We start from the raw sequence: 18,811 nt of genomic DNA on the forward strand, positions 1-18,811 counted from the left end.
ATTAATTTAATGATACTTATGTTCCACGGAGATAGCATGAACACACACTTTCTTATTCCAAAATCAAACACATGAAGTGGCTTGTAAGGACAGCTGAAAGGAAGAAATAGGGCAAGCATTTTCAAAAAATGCTTTGTTCTGCATTTTCAATCTGAACCAATGTTCAATTTTCTCATATATCATAGACTACAAAAAAGGTATCAATGTGCAGCTTCTAGGTCAGTCAGCATGTCTAATCCATATATGACCTGACATTCTTACCGCAGAGTTTCACTATTAGTCATTGTCTTCGCACAGAGATATATTAGTTGCTTGGGTTTTTTGTTTTGTTTGTTTTGTTTTATTTGTTTGTTTTTACTGGTGCTGTCATTTTGCTCTAAAGTATGTGGGATGTATATAAATACCACAGAACAGATATTGGTACTCATCCTCCCAGAAAGGGAGAGGCCAAAACAGAACAGAGATTGTGGTGCTGTAACACATCTATTTTGGTTCCTGCTTGTTATGTTGGAAGAGGTGGTGGTGCAAAGAGCAAGCAGGGGCCAAGTCAGTATATTTAAGAAGGGAATGATTGTTCTGCATAGGGTATGGAGCTGCCTATGAGCAGAAACTAATCAGCATTTCAAGAACCACCTGCATGAAGTCCTTGCTGCAGCAGGAAGTACAACAATCCTAATCATTTTTCTTCAGTAAGTGTAGAAGAATTGCCAATGATTAAGCAGTAGGTGAGAGAATGTGTGGCTAATCCATGGAGCTCAGGTGCAAGCAAATGCCTGGCTCCACCCTTCCTCACCCTCACTTATTAGCAGCTGAGGGAGCAGTATTCTTCTGGGTAGAGATTACATTTCTCTGGAGCTGTCACTGGTTATTAGAAGAGGTGAGCTATCTTTTTTCTTTGTTACTTGCTATGGTTCCATAGTGTCTGCATCTTTTTAGAAAGCACTGTTGTTACCTTCTTTTGCTGTACAGTAAAATTTTATTATTGTTTTATTATTTCTAAAGAAAGAGAGAAGAGGGAAATACTGCCTGGGAAGCTAATTGTTGGATATGGGAAGAGGGGGATGAAGGCAAATGAATGTAGAGGAAACAAGGTAGAGAATATCAAAGTACAAAATGACTGACAGAAGTAGACTGACTGAATGTGTGCATAACAGAGGTCATGTCATGGCTCATGTTGGTTCAGAAGAAAGCAGTGTACTTGCTGTATGCCATGTCCTACAATTTAGTAAAGCCCTGTAGTTTCGTATGGCTTGTAGCAATGCATAGCATAGGCTGAATTAGATGTGTGTCTCTGAATCATAGCTATTCCAAGTGCTGTTGGAGCCAAAAAGCTGGGTTGAAGAGATGCATGGGTAGTCAACAGCTAGAGAAATGGAATGGTGGTATTTAAACACAATGCTGGGTGTTAGTTCTTTAATGATCTGGAAGATTAGGGAAGAAGACTAGGACATCTACGCAAAAGTATTAATTTCTATAGTAAAAAATTTCCAGGGCAACTGGGAAGAAACTTTATTAAATAATAGTGATAGAAGCCAATGAAACTAATAAGTTCTTGCCCCTAGACATGTTTCTTATGAGGAAAAATCTAGACTCAAGTCTTCCTTCTATTTTGCAACAAATGCCATTTGTTCTTTTTCTGAAAGAGTGCGTGACTTACATTTTTCTTTCTAGCTTCCCCAGCCACATACATTTCCCTTCAATATCAACTTTTTTATACCCTTAGTATGCTAGGTAGTTATTCTGGGAGATAGTAATAATTACACCCTGCTGTTCACCACATCTGTTTATGAGAAGAACTGTGTTTTCTGCATGATCAACTCTGCTGCTGTAGACATCAGATGCTTATCACAAAATGGCTGCGAATGCTAAGACTGAACTTACAGCAACACATACTTTGAATGCATTAAAGTACTCTTGGAAGCATTCATCTCTGAGTGGATGCTAGTGGCCAGAAAAGCACTATTTTATATCAGTATCTTGGTTTAACTCAGCTTTTCGTCCACAAGTTGGCAAGTCATTCAAATGAGAGTGATTTTTAATTATACTATAGCTTTAGAAATGCTAGAACTCAGAATTATATCTAAAAGCAAGTCTCTTCTCTTTTTCATTCCCTTTGCAAAATTCCCAAGCTCAAGACATCATAATGAGTGTATGTTTTTTCAAACTACTCTAAACCAATACTTTAATAGCCTGTTTGGGATTTGTTTAACATCTTTAACCAAGAGTGATGAGCAGGAACTACTTGCAGCTGCAAATGTGAGTTACAGCTTGCAACCCCACATGCAGAATTATTTTAGATGCACACTGATCAAAGAATCAAAGCTACCACGTTGGGGCACTGAGCTACACACTCAAGCACAACAGTTCTTTTTCTGCTGGGCCTTGGTGTTACTTTGCCTTCTCTGGAGAACTCTGGAGAGGCACAGTTTGTTTTAATCTAAAAAATGTTCAGTTTCCTGAGGTCATTGAGATATGGTACAGTACTGCCTCATGACTGAAAGAAAATACCTGCATTAACTCCAGATGGGGCATGAAAGCACTAAAAAAACCTCTAAAATAAAACAAAGCAAATGTCCACAAAAACATTACCAACACAAGTGCTATATTTTCATAAATATATAAATAAATTACCTCATCCAAATTAATGCCTGGTTATTAGCTTTTTCATTATTTCTAGCCATAGGCTGAATATCTAGCTTCAAAACATAAATGGAAATTATTAAAGACAGGCATCTGAAATATATTCAGATTATTTTATCAATGGAGAAGGCGAATTGCCTACATTTAACTTTCCTTCTCTCTCAGTCAATCTATACAGCACCAGGATACTTTAATGCTGCCTCACCATTTTTTGTTTGTACTCCAACTAAAACCTTCATTCTTTCCTGTGAGGAGCTTAAGCATTTGGAAAACTACACCTGTATTACTTGGTAGGAATGTGTGGTAAACACATTCTTTAAATTAGGAAAAAATACTGCTTGTAATTCTGAAACTAATACAGAAATGATCCACTGGGAAGGTAAGAGTTCAGGTGGTGTAACTGCAGATAATCTCTTTAAAATTATTTGCTTACTTTATGGAGTGCTCTGTAACAGAGAGAGATTTTCTGTTACCCTTAACATGGCCCCATTTTTCCTTACAGAAACAGTTTCTAAAATCCAGAAGAGTCTCACAGCACAGTGCAGTAGATACAAGCCAAACATTTTTTTGGCTTCAGCCTGCTGTACCGCGCTGTGTGATACTTTGGCTTTGCTCTGCTGAAGCACAGAACAGTTTCCAAGCTGCGAAGTCTTTCCACAGCCCCCATATGAGCAAAAGTAATCAGATTCTAAGCTCAATACTGTTTCACATCAGCCGACTCCATTAGTATATTTCAGAAAGCTTCAGTCAGAAAGCAACAAAGAACATGCCCATAACCTAATTACATGTCCATACATTTGCCAAACTACCCAGACATCTCTGGAAATGCTAAGCACAAGGAGAAGTCAAATCCCCAGTTGTGCAGTGCACAGGAAAGGTGCTGAACTTTTCAGGTGTGTGTTCCAAATGCTTAATGAGAAATAGAACCTGTGTGCACTGAGAATAAGTCGATGTGTCAATTTATCAATATCCACAGTTCTGTCTCATAATATTATGAAACCAGAGGAAGCTACTTATTGTTGAGAAAAAAAGCTGTAAGTTTACAGGAAAAAATGAATATTCCCAATGAGGAGTCAGACTTCTTGTTTGTTTTGAAAAACTATTTTCTATTGAAAATGATTAATTGTAAATAGAATATTTAAACAGAATGCCAATGGGAGGATTCTGTCCTGAAATCTTTAAAATACATTCACTACTGGGAGCAGTTTGGACTGCTTGCTTATGAAAGAACAAAATTCTTGGATACTTAAGTCAAGATGCACTGTGTCAATTTAAACAATATAAAGTTTAGCATTTCTTGCTACTGTTGCTTTTAGGAACAATTTATTCATTCCATCCATCCATTTCTCCCTCAGGAGGCGAAGAGGGGCTATTGAAAGTGTGCAGTCAAATGTGAGGAAGAAACCTTTTCAGATGACAATTGAATCTTGATACCACAAGTGTCTGAATATGAAGTGTCCACTTCAAAAAGTTACAATGGAAAAGCTAATCTCATGTCTTTTTTTTGTCCTCAAAAATATTTGGAGTGGTATTTGTTAATTCCTGATACCTCTTTCCATCTCTCTCGTATGTTTATATATAGATGAATGTGTGAGTTTGGTTTTCAAAATCATTTCAGATTCAGTTTTTTTTAAGAAAGAACTGAAAAATATAAAGGAGAAAAAAAATGTGGACTGTAAATGCTAGCCAAGTATTTTAGCGTGAAATGTCTCTCCACAGTGACTGGTAAATCAGCCAAATTTCACAACAAAATTAGAAACATTTTACTTAAGAAGTCTGGAAATGAAACAGGATTTTTTTGTCCCTGTGTTCTTGTCTTCCTCTTTTTCTGCAGAAACTATTTAGTCATATCCACTTCACACATGATATGATAATAAGACTTTTTGCATGACCTTCAGTTAATAGGCTTCACTTGGCCTTGGAGATGATTCCAGTAATTTTACACTATACAGTATGTTTCTGTCCATCCCCTTGTGAGCTTTGAAGTCCTTCATTTTTTGTTAGAGACTTGTTCTCCTATGGAATGAATTCTGGTCAGAAGGATGACATTTCAAATGAGAGAATGATTCCTTTTCCCAGGAGAGGTGGTTAAGGTAATAAGGTTGTGGAAAAAAAGGCCATGCTTCCATCAATCACAGACTAGAAGTGCAGGATGCAACTTCCCGAGTGCCTTAGACAGCTCTTACCAGCCAGCAATCTTGCCTCCTCTGCATTCCCTGACATAAAATTACTTTATCTGTTACACACATTGTGATTTCTATTGATCATTGAGGGTGAGCAATTATTTTCACAGTTTAGTTTTTAATTAATAAAAAAACAAAACAAACAAAACACAGTAGAGCACTAATTAAAACTTCAGCAGTATAGTAGAAAGCATTCACTTACCCTATGACAATGCAGGAGATGGCAGTTCCCAAAAATGCATAGGTTAAAATTGATCCCAAGTTACGAAAGAAATGTCTCTGGGGAGGAAAGTTTGGGGAAAAAAAAAGTCCTTTGTAATACAGTCAGTAACAGAACATTAAAACCAAGTTGCATCTAGAAGTGCCATTCCATCCATTCTTTTTCTTGCTACAGCCCATAGATATAAAATGTAACAGTATAGGCTATAGAAGTTGTTCTGGAAAATATGATTTGATTCTATTTTTTTTTTGTCTCTTGGAGTGCCTTTTCAATTCTCTCTTTTATGCATCTGGCCAAATGCTTCAGGTTCACAATAAAAGTGTCTGATATAAACTATCATGACCTTATCCATTGAGTAAGCTAAGTTTTGATCATGCAGTGTATAAAAAAATACATAGGCAGCTGCCTACTTGTAGTGTTACCAGATTCAAAGTGGCCTCTTCTGAAAATAGCAATGTCCACATGTTACAAACTGCACAATCAAATCTTTGCACTGTGACAGGGAGCAGATTGCATTTTTTACCATTCCTGTCAAGTTCTTACCGTGCAGTATATTTTTTTCTCTATTACTGGTCTGTTGGATCTAGAAAGTAGCAATCACACTAAGCCATTTCTGTAATTTAAGACAGAGGCGCTTACCTTCTTTAAACTATATCCAGCATGAAATATAATAGGTGGCAGCAAAATATTGAAGAAGATGGAAGGATCAAATGTCATCTGCCAGAAAGGACAAAAGAGAGGGTAAGGAGACAGAACGTTATTCTGAGTTCTGTTTTACATATTAACGTGTAATTCCTTATTGCTCATATATGTAAAATACTATTTGAATGTTTAAAGAAGGAAGTTGGTTATGAATATTTTAAATATACAAGTAGTGTTACCTGTGATACTGTCATTACACTACTGTACTAACCAACTGGACAGCCCCATGCTTAATTCCTGGTTCAGATGAGGGCTTTGTGCACTGTCCTATGTCAGTTCCCCACTTACTCAGCAGTGGCAACAGAAAAGATCTGCACTAGCCAAACCAAACTAATGGTTCTTTCAAAACATGTCTATATAGTTCCAAACAGAGCTAGCTAAAGTTGCTTGATGAACTACTGGCTGTCAGTTCTTTGTGATCACTCTTTGTGATTCTTGCTCCATCCCACTGTCTGGCACAGCAGCAGACAACACTTCATACTCCGTTACAGAGCTTGTTACACTTATATTCTGTGTAGTGACAACCAGGTCCTCTCTGAGTGCAGCCTGCCTGAGATGCATCTGGAACCTCATTATGTGTGAGGCACCAGACAACCTCCATCTTCTTTGTTTTGTAAGAAGTAAGAATTTATTGTACTGCCTCCTCAGTGCAAAGCTGAAACTGCTGTATGGGAAATTCACTGCAGGAATAGTTCAGAAGTACTGTTTGTAATGCTGAGCAGTTATCATTGAGCTCTTCTGATCATATCTTTTGTAACCTCAATTCACCTTGGGGCATGAAATAGAGAGAGAAAATACCAAGAAAAGCAGCTGGGAGACACCAGTAACCTTCTGAAGAGGCCCAGTTTCCTGAGCTTCCTAGACCAATTCTACCATAGCCAAGAGGCTGAGAAATGAAACTTTGTGCAGAGAACAGGGTTGAAAGTTCAGCAATCTTCTCTTTTGGGTACATAGCCAGGCTGTACACTGAGCTCTATTACAAGCTTTTAGGAATGGATGACTTCAATTTAAAAATGCTGTTACCTGCTTTCAGATATTCTGTCAATTTTATAAGAAAAGCATTTGTGAATTGAAAGTGAAGGCAGTACTAATGTTGCTATATGCCAAAGTACATTACAGAAGATTTAAACCTAGATGAGTAAGAATGACTCACGCTCCAGATCATCTCAGTATTTTGTATGTGAATAAGCAGAATTGTCCTCATCAAAACATGTGGGATCAGCATCCAAACACAAAGTGTTTCTGCAAATTTCTGTAGCTTTTGTTTCCCTGGGATATTGTACCTCTGTATGATAGAAATAAGGAGGGGATTTCCCACTCTTTAAAGCTGTTACATAAATCTTACTTTAATGAGAGGTGAAATAGCATTACAAAGATGGTACTAAGTTGGCAGGCCCTCTAAAACCATATATAAAATAATGGCCATCAAAATCCAGAGTGAGGAAACTGTTTTCTACTGAAGTTACTTAAATTCCCCTGGGAGTATCATTTCAAATATGTGCAGTTACCTACAAAACAAGACCCCAAATGATTTCTAAGTAATTGTATTCCAAGGCTTTATTTTTGTAATGTGGTGAGCTTGAACTAATTGTGGAACTTGCTAAGTAATTTATGCAGACTCTGAAGCCTCATCACCTCACACAGAGATTTATTGAATCAAATGTACTCATAAATTAGAATGCCTGTCTACTTCTGATCATTCAATCATTGGAAACTTTACAGACATTTGCAAGCAGCTGGATTTTCATGAATACTGTAATAAATTTTACTTAGAGCTATAGTAAAGATTGTCAGGAGAACACTGGGTCAATGTATTTTTCTGTGACCAATTAAAAAAAAAGCTCAGAAAAAAAGCTCCTTAGCTCTTGAAACCACTGAACTGTGTCTCCATGTCACCATTTGAAAAAAAAAAACATGAACACTGATAGAATCCCTTAGCCAAATGTTGTATACAGATTAATTACTAAATTTCAGTGAACACATAAAAAATATGCATAAAAATCTCTGCTTTAAGTGAGTTTCACAGCAGGCTGTATTTGTTTTTTTCCTTATTAACACTGTTTGCTTCTGTGTTGAAAATAGACTGAGGTCCAATTTGTTTACAATACCTTGACAACAGGTTTGATATCAGATATCAATGGCCATTTTCTGAGTTGACTCTGCTTATTTTGCCTTGTGTCATTAACAAAAATCTTTAACTGATAAAAAGAATATTGTAAAATTTACTTTTGATACTTAAGAAATTAAGAATGCTTCACAAGACAGGCAAAAGTCTGAAAAACTTCAGAAAAAACTCATGTTTGTACAGTCTGTCAGATGAAGTTACCTGAGAAGCTAATTCACGATTGTTACTTGTAGCAGTATGAACATCGTCCATTTGCAGATCAGTAGCCAAAGTAACTTTCTCCCCATTTCGCTGTAGCTATTTTTTCTTTGGAAAATTCTCAAGGCCTAAGTTTCAGCCATTGTAAAATACATTAAATTCCTTAATTTCAGAGAAACCAAATCTATACATGAGAACCATAGAGCTAATTCATTATTTCCTCTTTCAGTTACGTGGGAAATCTGCACCATCTATCCAAAGCTACAAGGTGAAATATTTAAACTGAATATCATAGAGTATGAATGCAGGGCAAATAATCTTTTTTTGTAATAAATTATGTTTGTAAGGATTTTGGCCTAGAGTATGTTCAGCCTCATTTTATTCTCTACAGAAGAAATACTTAAAGCTTTTTCACTTTTTCCTGGTGCTTTCCTACTTGCATATAGAGAAAACTGATTTCTGCCAGTTGGTAGCAAGCTCTGGGATTGTCCTTCAGCAAGAAACTAAAAGAGAACAACCTGGCTTCACCTTCAGAGAGCCGTCTTCCTGTGCTTTTCTGATCTAGTGTGGGATCAGTGCTTAGCATAAAAAGGGCAATTAGTGTAAAATCCAGGCTAACCAACTTTACCCGTAAGTGAATGGAGACTGCCTAAGAGTGGTAGAAAAAGACCAAAACACCATAGAAAACAGAGAACTCTTCAGCCACCCTATCTCATGCTTTATTTTCTGAATGCCATTGTTCAAATACTGAAGTGTCATGAAACTGTAAAATCATCCAGAGTTCACACAAAGTGCATTCCTCACCTAATACTATTCCATATACATGAAACACTAGTTGTTTTTTCTACCACAGCTAGAAACAGCAGTGCAGCTGTCAGTACACTGTCCAAGTTTGCCTTCGATTTCAGACACAGTGACCAACTTTTTGTCACCACACTTCAAGTAACTTTCAACAGAGTGCTTTTTAAAGCTGGAGAGGAAAGTATTTTTAATAAGCCTATGTACTGCTTACTGTTCTGTCAGCAGCTGTGCTACTTCAGTACCTTTACAAGAGACAGAACACAACTGGAGCAACGGCTTGCAGCTCCTTTGTTCAGATAAAGTGGTATTTTAAGGCTACACGTACTAGATCAATTATTTGGATTTGGAAGAGTGAGAGCTGCCAGAAAATGACTTCTGTCTTCTTGCTAGCAGATAGCTTCATTTGATAAACAGGAAGTGAGAGCTCAGCTTTTTTTTCCATTCTGCTTACTTAAAAATATCAAATTGACAAAAACCTGCTAGCACATAATGTGCTGCTAACTTCATGGAACACGTGATAGAAAGCGAATTCACTTGCAAACTCAAATGTTGACCTTGGAACTAATTCAGCAAAAGTTAAAATATTTCTTACATAGGCATCAGAAATCCTGAATGAATGTTTTACATTCAAAATGATTTGAAGGATATATCTTTGTAAGTCACAGGGCAGCCTGTTATTTCTGGTAAATGCATGTAATAAACTCATATACTGAAGTCAAAAGGGAATTGCAGTTGAACAAAAATCAGAGCATGGTGTGATCATGTTTTCTGTTTTGTATATCAGTGCTTTTGCCAGGCAGGAAGGCTGCCAGGCATTGCTTTTGTCTCCTAAATGCTGTCAAATGTCTCTCTCTTTCCTTTTTTTTACTTATTTTCTTTTTAATAAGGCACTTCACTCTTACATTGAAAATGTTAGCAGGCTCAGACCTCTCCTGTGATTTAGAGAAACCCACAATTCGTAGTGGAGATTTTTAAGAATCTTTCTGCAAACTGGGACTATGGAAACAGGAATGGGCAATCCCCTGTAAGAGCAACAGGAACCTCTGTCTTAGTCCTCCTCCCTTCCCATAACATGAGCCAGCTTCAGTATACCAAGTCTGACGAAAACATTCAAATGTAATAGAGAAGTATAGGAGACTTGGGAACTAAACACTTGAACTAAGACAAACCTCTCGCAACTAGCAGGAAAAAGGATGAAGACTCAGCAAAACCTGGTTAGCATGACTGCCACAAGACTTTCCTGTCTCCACCCACCACAGCTCTCAGTTTTCAGTGTCTAGTCTAGTTCTCTCTTACACTGTTAGGAAGTTAGCAGCAACTACAGGCAGGACACGAGGCAAGGGCCTTTAGCAGATGGTTAAATCCAAATTCTGCGGAGATACCCAGTCTGCATTCTAAGCGTAAATTAAAAGCTTTGTATAATTATAACTGCTACTATATACAAAAATATGTATTACTGTGGTAGATAAATAATGATGCTTGTTAAAATCAAAATAATATATTGAAATATTGTAAAAGACATTTATAAGGGCTTAGAACCTGCATGTGAGTATGCAATGTCTTTGAATTTAAGTTTTAGAGGGATTTTGGAAAGTCTCTCTGCACTCATAAATTCCTTGAGTTGCTGCCCTTTCTTTGAACAGACTATCAAGAGAAGCAAATATTGCAAAGGTGGAGAAATAATACACTAAATAATTAGAATATTTTAAGTGTTACATACTAGAAAATAGAAAAGTCCACAACATTGCAAAGGACTCTAAATAAAATAAATGAAAGAAATATCTCACACAATTCAGAATAAAAATAAAATCATCTTTACCTTTTGAAGCATTGCATTGCCCTGGTGACCATTGACATTGTGATGGTTGATCTCTCTTTTGTATTGGTATTCATAGACCTGATTAGTTATATTAATAAGTAGACTGGATGGCCCAGATTTCAGCTTTTCACATTCATAAACAGTTCCATTTTCAACATCTGATGTTTTTGTTGCATATCGTATAATTAATCCCATTACAAGACCTGGAGAGTAAAAACAAAACAAAGAGATTCAGGTGAGTTTAAGCATTTGATGCTGCACAGTCGCTGATTTGGGGAAAAATGAACTTCCCTGATTTGTTCTACTAAAGCTAGAACGTTATTTTCTCAGTGTTTCTACCTTCACACATGCACACTTAACTCAGTACTCTATGGGGGACCATAACATTCTTTCAAAACGTTAATTTCATTAGAATACTGATTTTGGTTTGCCATGTCCTCAGCTGTACTCCTATTCTTGCAATCCAGTTGCTGGAATCATTCTGTTACAGCAGTTGACTTAAATACTGTGCTTTCAATAGATACTGAGAGAAGGGGCATGAATGCATATCTGAAGTGCTATACTGAACTTAAAAAAATCAGCTGTGATCTTGGTGGTTTCACACACTTCTTCATGGAGGTACATTTCTTTCTTTCTCTTGGCACTAGTGGGAGCTTGAGTGATTACTTCAGGAAAAGTAACTGTTATTTATCTAGATTACATTACTGGAGATGATTAATTGTAGGAAATAGCGGATAGGAATCTGAAAGATAAGTTTCATTATGTAATGTCATGGATGCTGTGGATAATCAAAGTGGTCATAAGCACCTGGTCAGGTGTCAGTTATTTTCACATTTTTCACTAAGAGAGGCTTTTAGAATAGACACAATGCAAGCTTATAGATTCCTGGACTGATGATGCAACAGAATGACATCTGTATTGCATATTTTGTATGTACATGCATTCATGCTTGTTTAGTATGGTCAGCTACTTCAGATGGAACAGGATTGAGATATGCAGCAGAAAACGTCAAGGCTTTTTGAAGATACAAAGCATTTGTGTAGTGAATCAGATAATAAATCTAGCTGTAGTAAAAGACTGAATTCCTCAAAAAGAAAAACAAAAAAAAAAAAAAACAACAGAGAACCTCTTTGGTTCATGTACTTTGAACCAAATTCTGTTTGCTAATTTAAAAAATAAAAAGCGTTCTCCATTACAGTAATGTAATTGAACAAAATTGCTTGAGGGAAAAAACATTTCAAAATTTAGTGTCAAATTTAGATTAGAAGTCAAGAGGGACTGTTCTTTTTTTGTATTCTTATAAGACATTATCTCCAGTGGCAGATTCAAGCTACTTCTGTACGAATTTTCTGGAATGGAAACACATTATCTGATTTACTACACAAATGCTTTGTTGATCATAGTCATGCAAGATGATCCTTGATTATAAATGAACCAATTTGCAGAAAATGATTGTTTTAAATATATGACAACAGTAGTTGTAATTCTCAGTCAGTATTGATCAATTCTCTGCAACTGGCATTCAAGTCAGCCTTTGGATTTTCTTCTACAGTTTTAGTTTTTATCCTCAGATGGAGTTCAGATTTGGATAATACACTGTGCAATAAAACAATGAAACAATAATGAAAGTAGAGGGAAATAGTGTGTCATCAATAGCATACACATATTAAAGAATTTATATTAGAGCACATTCTAACAATATTTTTAGGGTATCAATGAGGTTCTGAAGTCCTTTTAGCTTTTAAAGCAATTCTATGATGCTTTAGATGTGAACAAAATATAGATGGGCTCTATAATGATGAGCTGCTTCAGCATGTTTTCAAATTCTCTATGGAAAGTTTGGACAAAGACAATTGTTGTGGCATTACACTATGCTGCAGGAATCAGTTAAGGTGGTGGAATAGTATTGTTTCTTCTGTAATAATAACTGTGCCAATGTCCCTAGATAAAAATGCTGGTAAATTAAAAATCTGAGAAGATTATATTGAATATTTCAGTAGGTATATCATTTATGGAATGCACTTTCTTCTTTAAATTATTATGTAATATCTCTTTAATGACAGAATTCAGGAGTCCAGATTATTAATATAAATAATTCAATTCTAAGTAGCTGGATAATGTAGTCATCTTTCCTATACTCCACCTTCCAAGCTGAAATCATGATTCTGTGAAATCATGCTTCTGTAGTGTAGAATATTTCTTACTGTTTGTTTAAAGAAAAAAAGCTTCTGGGAAATACCATGGTAACTATTTTTTACTATGAAAGAAAGCTAACAATTTCTAAGACCTGAACCTTGTTTCAAATTTAATGCAGTTTTTCTAAATTCTGCATATTCTGTAAGTAGAAAAAAAGTCCTTAATCACAGGTAAGAGTATTGGAAGGGATTTCGTAAGTCACCCATGCCAAATTCTTGAGCTACACAAGATTGTTGTTGTTTTTTTATTTCCAGGACTTTAAATAAGGACATTAAGGGAACCTCCAGAAGAGGCTAGGCTCAACAATATTCCCACTGCATACCTGCCAGGAATTGAGCTATTGGGGGAAGGAGTGTTAGGCCTCCAATCTCAGCCTCCAATCCCTTCCAAACTTCATGAAGCAGCTCAAAGTCCTCTGACATGGAGCCATTTCTTTCTACTAAGAGCTGTTCTACTGTGTTCTGTTCTTTGTCATTATGATTTCCTTTCAGTCTGATAAACCAGTTCTATGGAACACAGCTTTAAAAGCAGGTGCGTCTTCCACCAGCCTCACGTTCACTGTATTCCCTAGTGTGAGAACTATTCAACTGAGAATGGTTTTTAACTGGTAGAGCCAATGAGACTAGCAGATAATGTCACCATATTGATGGGATGTTTTGGATTTGTTTTGTTTTTGTTAGTTTTTGATAAAGTTTAATTTTGGTTGCCTACCTCCAAGGGTGCTTTAACCTATTAATTACACATAACTGGTAGCACCTGCACTTCAGCTCTGATACCTAAATTTTGAGGTGGATAAGAACTTTGGCTGCTTACAGTCTACATTTTTCATTTAGTATGCTCTGGACAATTCCCTTTTAAAATGAAGGACTGTGAATTATGTATTCTGTGGGGAATTTTGCAATAGACCTTGTTTATGATTTAGTGATCTAGAGAAATTCAGCCCTACATGAGATGACTAACAAGCTTCAGAAATACTCATGCACAATTTCTTTTGAAACCTTATTTGGTTTTCTGTGTACATTGTCAACGTGTTTGAGAAAGTGCTTACTATAGTGCTTACCACCTGAATATGTTAATTTTGCTCCTTCTATTCAGAGTAGCACAACAGTACTCTTTCATATTCACCTGCCTCCTTGATATACAGAAACAAGAAAGTAAGATGAGGCTCTTGTTTAGGGTCTGTCAATGCAAGCTACAATACGCAGAGAAACCTGTCCCCCAAGATCCTGGAGAACAAAGTGGTGAACAAAAAAACAGTAAGTCTGAGTTCTTTGTTTTTTTGTGAGTAACTGGCTTTTCATTTCGTGCTGAAATAGAAGAACTTGAGAGTGTTAGTGATTTAAAGAGCTAAACACCTTGAAATAACTGCATACACTGTATCTACAGGTAAACAGTACTGAACAAAAAAACCCAATCGCCCGTGCATAAGCTTAAACTAAAAGTGTTCTTTTTTATTTTTTGGTAAATACTGAAAGATTATTGGTGTAAATAGAGCAGCTATATTTTATGTAAAAACACTGATTTTATTAAGAAATCAATTATTTTCAATTCTTAATGTTTCAAATATTTTCAAGTTGTTTTCTGTTGTTGTTGAAACTGTTCAGCCTAAGGATGCATTTACCTTGGAAGTTTATGCAGGGGGAAAAATGTATGTATACTTTAAACAGAATATACTATTAGTATGTTCTTAGTGTCTAAGTTGTGTCTGTTCAGCATTTTGCAGAAAATCTAAAAATTCCTGTGTTTGTATCTCTGTTCTTTCCTCCTGGTCTTCCTCGTATTTCACTTTCCCCATACCTTCCACTGCTATACCTCTGATGGCATGCTGTCCTGATAGGGAATACAGACCCATCCATCATACTGTAGGACACAATCTACAAATAAATGGCAGTATTTTGTCATTTGAAGCAAAACTGTTGGCTTCTTGTGCTGTCATTCACATATCTAGGAAATAGCTCAATGGACTGCAGTAAAGCAAGTTGCAGGGCAGGTGTACTATAATACAAAACATACATAAAAGATAAGTATTCTGATAATAAAGACAGAGATTGCATAGAAGATCAGCTGTAGCAAAGTCACTTAGGTTTAGCTGTACTGAGAGTAGGGCAGCATCTACCTGACTGTCAGTACTTGGTGCTATGACGACTTCCTGAACTGATTTTTCTCCTGGAGTTGCTGTCAGCTCATCTAACATCTCTATCATTACCTCAAAAATTCCACTTTATTTTCATGATCACAGTTTCATAATGCTGAAGATACCCAAACCCATATTCAAAATTTTGACGAATAGAGGGGACACAATCAGGTTTCCAGATCCTATGAATGAAAATGTTTCCATGCTTAAAGGTCACCATGAATAATGCAAGTCTAAATAGCTTATTTGCAACCATGAGGATCATTTCCTTAGTTCATGACTGTTTTAATAATTCAAAAACTCTGTCTCTTTATTGATCAAAAGAATATCAGGAGCTGGTTATCTTCATGATGTGTAGATTGCATTTTGGGCAGGCAGCAAAATGGAGCTAGAGCAAAGTGGAAGAAGATAAAATTCTAAATCCCATCTTATTTGTCTAATTTCATATTGCTCCATTTGTATTTTCCTCTTTTTTTTATCAGCTTTCAGCAAATGTTATCAGCTTCACATGGGAAACTACAATAGCTGGGAAAAGCTGTTATAGAAGTACCTCAAACAATTATAACAATAGTGGTTTACAAGTTGATTAGTTCACCTGCCGTAGTCTACAAGTTGATTGCAATGAAAATATTGCAGTGTTTGCATGTGGTGTGACACAAATATTCTTCAGAATTGCAGCTTTAACAAAATTGGCTTTGGTATCACTGCTGAAGTATTTAACGTGCAAAGAATGAGTCAGTCTGGGATTAAGATGAGTCAAGATGAGCTCTCTACAGAGCTGTAGATTTACATCTTTTTCTTCCATTTTGACAATTATACATACACTGCATGTGTGTCATGTGGCTACAGAGTCGGAAATCACACATGGGAAAAATGAAATGGTAGCAAGAGAGAACGGCATGATAAGCTCTTATACACATAAGACTATACAACTAGTGAGTAACTCTTATTGGTGGGCAGTGAAGAAGATCTCACATGAAAATGATGCACAATATTGCAAAACAGCATAAAAGAAGATTAGAACTTGACAGGCAAATTGAAATTACAGTACAATGACAGCATTCAGAGATTACTCAAGAGAGGCATTCTTCGTAGTCTGCTTTTCTAAAGCACTGTGGGGGGGGATAAACAAAGTCTCAAAATGATCTAAACTTCATCAGGTAACATGGGTAGATTCATAAAGCTTCTTAGTCTAAACTTTGAATGTTATACAAAACAAGTGTGTAAAATAGGCATATTAAATAATTTCTTAAACTCTAGGCATTTGTAATGTTTAGAAATAATAAATTCTCTGATTTAGGAAGTGTCATTCAATGGCAGTCTGCATGTACAGGAACATAACCTGCACATCTTGAGGTTTAACAGCTCATGGTATTCACTCAACAAGTCAACCTGTAGCTACTGCACAAGAGATGGTATTACATTCTTATTTTACTGCACATTTAAGGGGCTGATGGCACTTCATTCAGCATGGTTTCTGAGCTTTGTCAGCACTTGATCTCAAGTGCCCGGTTATAAATATGCAACTACTCCTATGTCAAACCAGCACTTGAATTTATACTTACCATAAACCATAGCTCCTCCAGTTTCATGCAGAAAGCGGAATCGATGGTTTTTAAACAACCAAATTGTTAATATTGTAAGAATAAGCAGAAAGTTAAAGACTAGCAACTCCACAGCTCCCTCATGATAAAACTGATCTTCATCTTTCAGCAATGCATATTTCTTCAACTTCTCCATTTCATTCCCTTTACAGAGAACACACACAATATAAAAGAAGGAAAAAAATCCCAGAAGAAGGAAGGTGTTATCACCTTTGGCATGCAAAAGTTCAGACACTGTAGCAATTCACAGCAAGCACATCTGCTTGATTTGCAGCCTCACGGTGAAGTGCCCCAGCTCAGAATTCAGCTGGATTCTCGTTACAGCTTCCTGTTTCTGTCTTAAAGCTGCCCTGTCTTATTTTTAATGTTACGGTTGCATCACTGCACTGTGCTTGCTCCAGCTGTAAATGCACAAATGTCTGCAAAGCTCAGACTCTGCCAATTTTCTCAGATTTTGTTGTAAAACTTAGTCTGCATTCATTAATTTTCATTCTGAAACACAAACTGAAACCTAAAAATCATATTTGATTTTTGTAGTTTTAGCTGGAAAAACTGACACTAAAAGAATGATATAGCAACCTTCACTACTCCTTAGAAGTTTACAAAAGGTCTTTCCACTTCCCCACTTTTAAGTGTAAGCAACATAGAGGGTAATACCACATTTTTTCAAGAAAATCATGGAAATTATTTAGGTTGGAAGTTACAGCTTCCTGGTCGGAAGGGACCCTTAACATCACCTAGTTCCAACCCCCTGCTATAGGCAGGGACACCTCTCACTAGACCAGGTTGTTCACAGACCTGTCCAGCCTGGCCTTGGACACCTCTGGGGAGGGGGCATCCACAGCCTCACTGGGCAACTCGTGCCAGTGTCTTGCCATCCTCACTGTAAAGAATTTCTTCATAATGTTTAGTATAAATCCACCCTCTTCAGTTTAAAGCTGTTTCCCCTCACCTTGTTGCTACATGCCCTTATAAAAAGCTTCTCCCAGCTTTCCTGGAGGCCCCCTTCAGGTAATGGGAGGCTGCTATAAAGTCCTCTTAGGAGCCTTCTTTTCCCTAGAATGAAGAGCCTCAGCTCTCTTAACCTGTGCCATAGGGGAGGGTCTCCAGCCTTCTGATCATCTATGTGGCCCTCAGGTTGCTGGAGTACCTCCTGAGCAGGGAACAATGCATAAGGATTTCAAGGTTTAAGCCCTGAACTCTCCTTGATCCTGTAGGTAGCCAGAAGTATGTGGAAAAGCAAAGGTTGGATAACCTAGAATTTAAAGCAATTAAAAAACCCTAAACCTATCAAACTGAATAAAAAGCAGTGGAATTATATTATTCCTTTATACCATCTCCGTTATTTGCATGTTTTCATTGCTTAAACCAGGAAAGCAGCAGAAATTGTATTACTCTTAATAGTTAATCCTCATGGAAGATTTCTGTCCTGGCCTAAAGCTGCAGTATTGTGCTGTGCAGGAGGGAAGAATTCTAAAAAAGCTCTCATATTCAATCTATCAAGAAAAAAACGGTTCTGCTTCTTAGTACAAAAAGATAACTTTTCCCTCACTGTTCTTTTTCGCAATCACACTTTTAAGATTTTGAGCAAACTAAGATATAGAGTATTCATTCCAAATCAAGTATTGATCGAATACTTGAAATAAATACCTAGATCTCTACTATCTAGATGATACTATTGGTAATTTCAGGGCTGTAGCTTCTTACAGAATGACTGTTTCTAAGGAGGCACTGTTGCTTCAATCTACAATGTTTTGTAATCACTTTCACTCAGCAAACAATTCAGTTTCCTACTAAGCTAGTTTCATCATATTTTATGTGTTCAGATTTTCTTTCACTTTCTGTGAAGAAAAGTAGTTGTCCTGCAGTTCTTTTTCACAGAATCACACAAGACCACATATAGCTGGAGCTTTGAGTCCATCTGCTCCAAGGTCTGTTTGCATGACCACCCAGGCCAGGGATCTCCAATGAGATCCCACAGCCTCTCTGGTCACCACCCAAGTGCTTTATTACTACACAGCACTGAAGCACTTCCTGGTGCTCAGAGGAAACATCCTGTGTAAGTTTGTACACAGTGCCTCTCGTCCTGCCACCGGGCACCACGGAACAAAGCCTGGGTTTTTTTAAATTCATCTTTTTTCTTCAATTACTGGGTGTTTTTCCTTATTAGTGATTTTACTCTGCAGTTA

At 36.8% G+C, this 18,811-nt stretch overlaps 1 protein-coding gene and 1 long non-coding RNA gene across 2 annotated transcripts in view; one reads left to right on the forward strand and one right to left on the reverse strand.

Moving 5' to 3' along the window:
• Positions 1–16,931, reverse strand: part of SLC9A9 (solute carrier family 9 member A9) — a 171,051-nt gene extending 154,120 nt beyond the window's left edge. Inside the window, 4 exon segments of the mRNA XM_052685348.1 lie at positions 5,026–5,102; positions 5,683–5,760; positions 10,689–10,891; positions 16,584–16,931. Coding sequence (XP_052541308.1) covers positions 5,026–5,102; positions 5,683–5,760; positions 10,689–10,891; positions 16,584–16,758 — 533 coding nt within the window. The 5' untranslated portion in view covers positions 16,759–16,931.
• Positions 549–4,270, forward strand: LOC128081772 (uncharacterized). The gene is made up of 2 exons (XR_008207391.1): positions 549–877; positions 3,996–4,270. It is a non-coding gene; the product is annotated as an uncharacterized LOC128081772 (long non-coding RNA).
• Positions 16,932–18,811: the final 1,880 nt, after the last annotated feature.

This window comes from Tympanuchus pallidicinctus, unplaced genomic scaffold (assembly GCF_026119805.1).
Source record: "Tympanuchus pallidicinctus isolate F22 unplaced genomic scaffold, pur_lepc_1.0 scaffold22, whole genome shotgun sequence".
NCBI classification, from domain to species: Eukaryota; Metazoa; Chordata; class Aves; order Galliformes; family Phasianidae; genus Tympanuchus; species Tympanuchus pallidicinctus.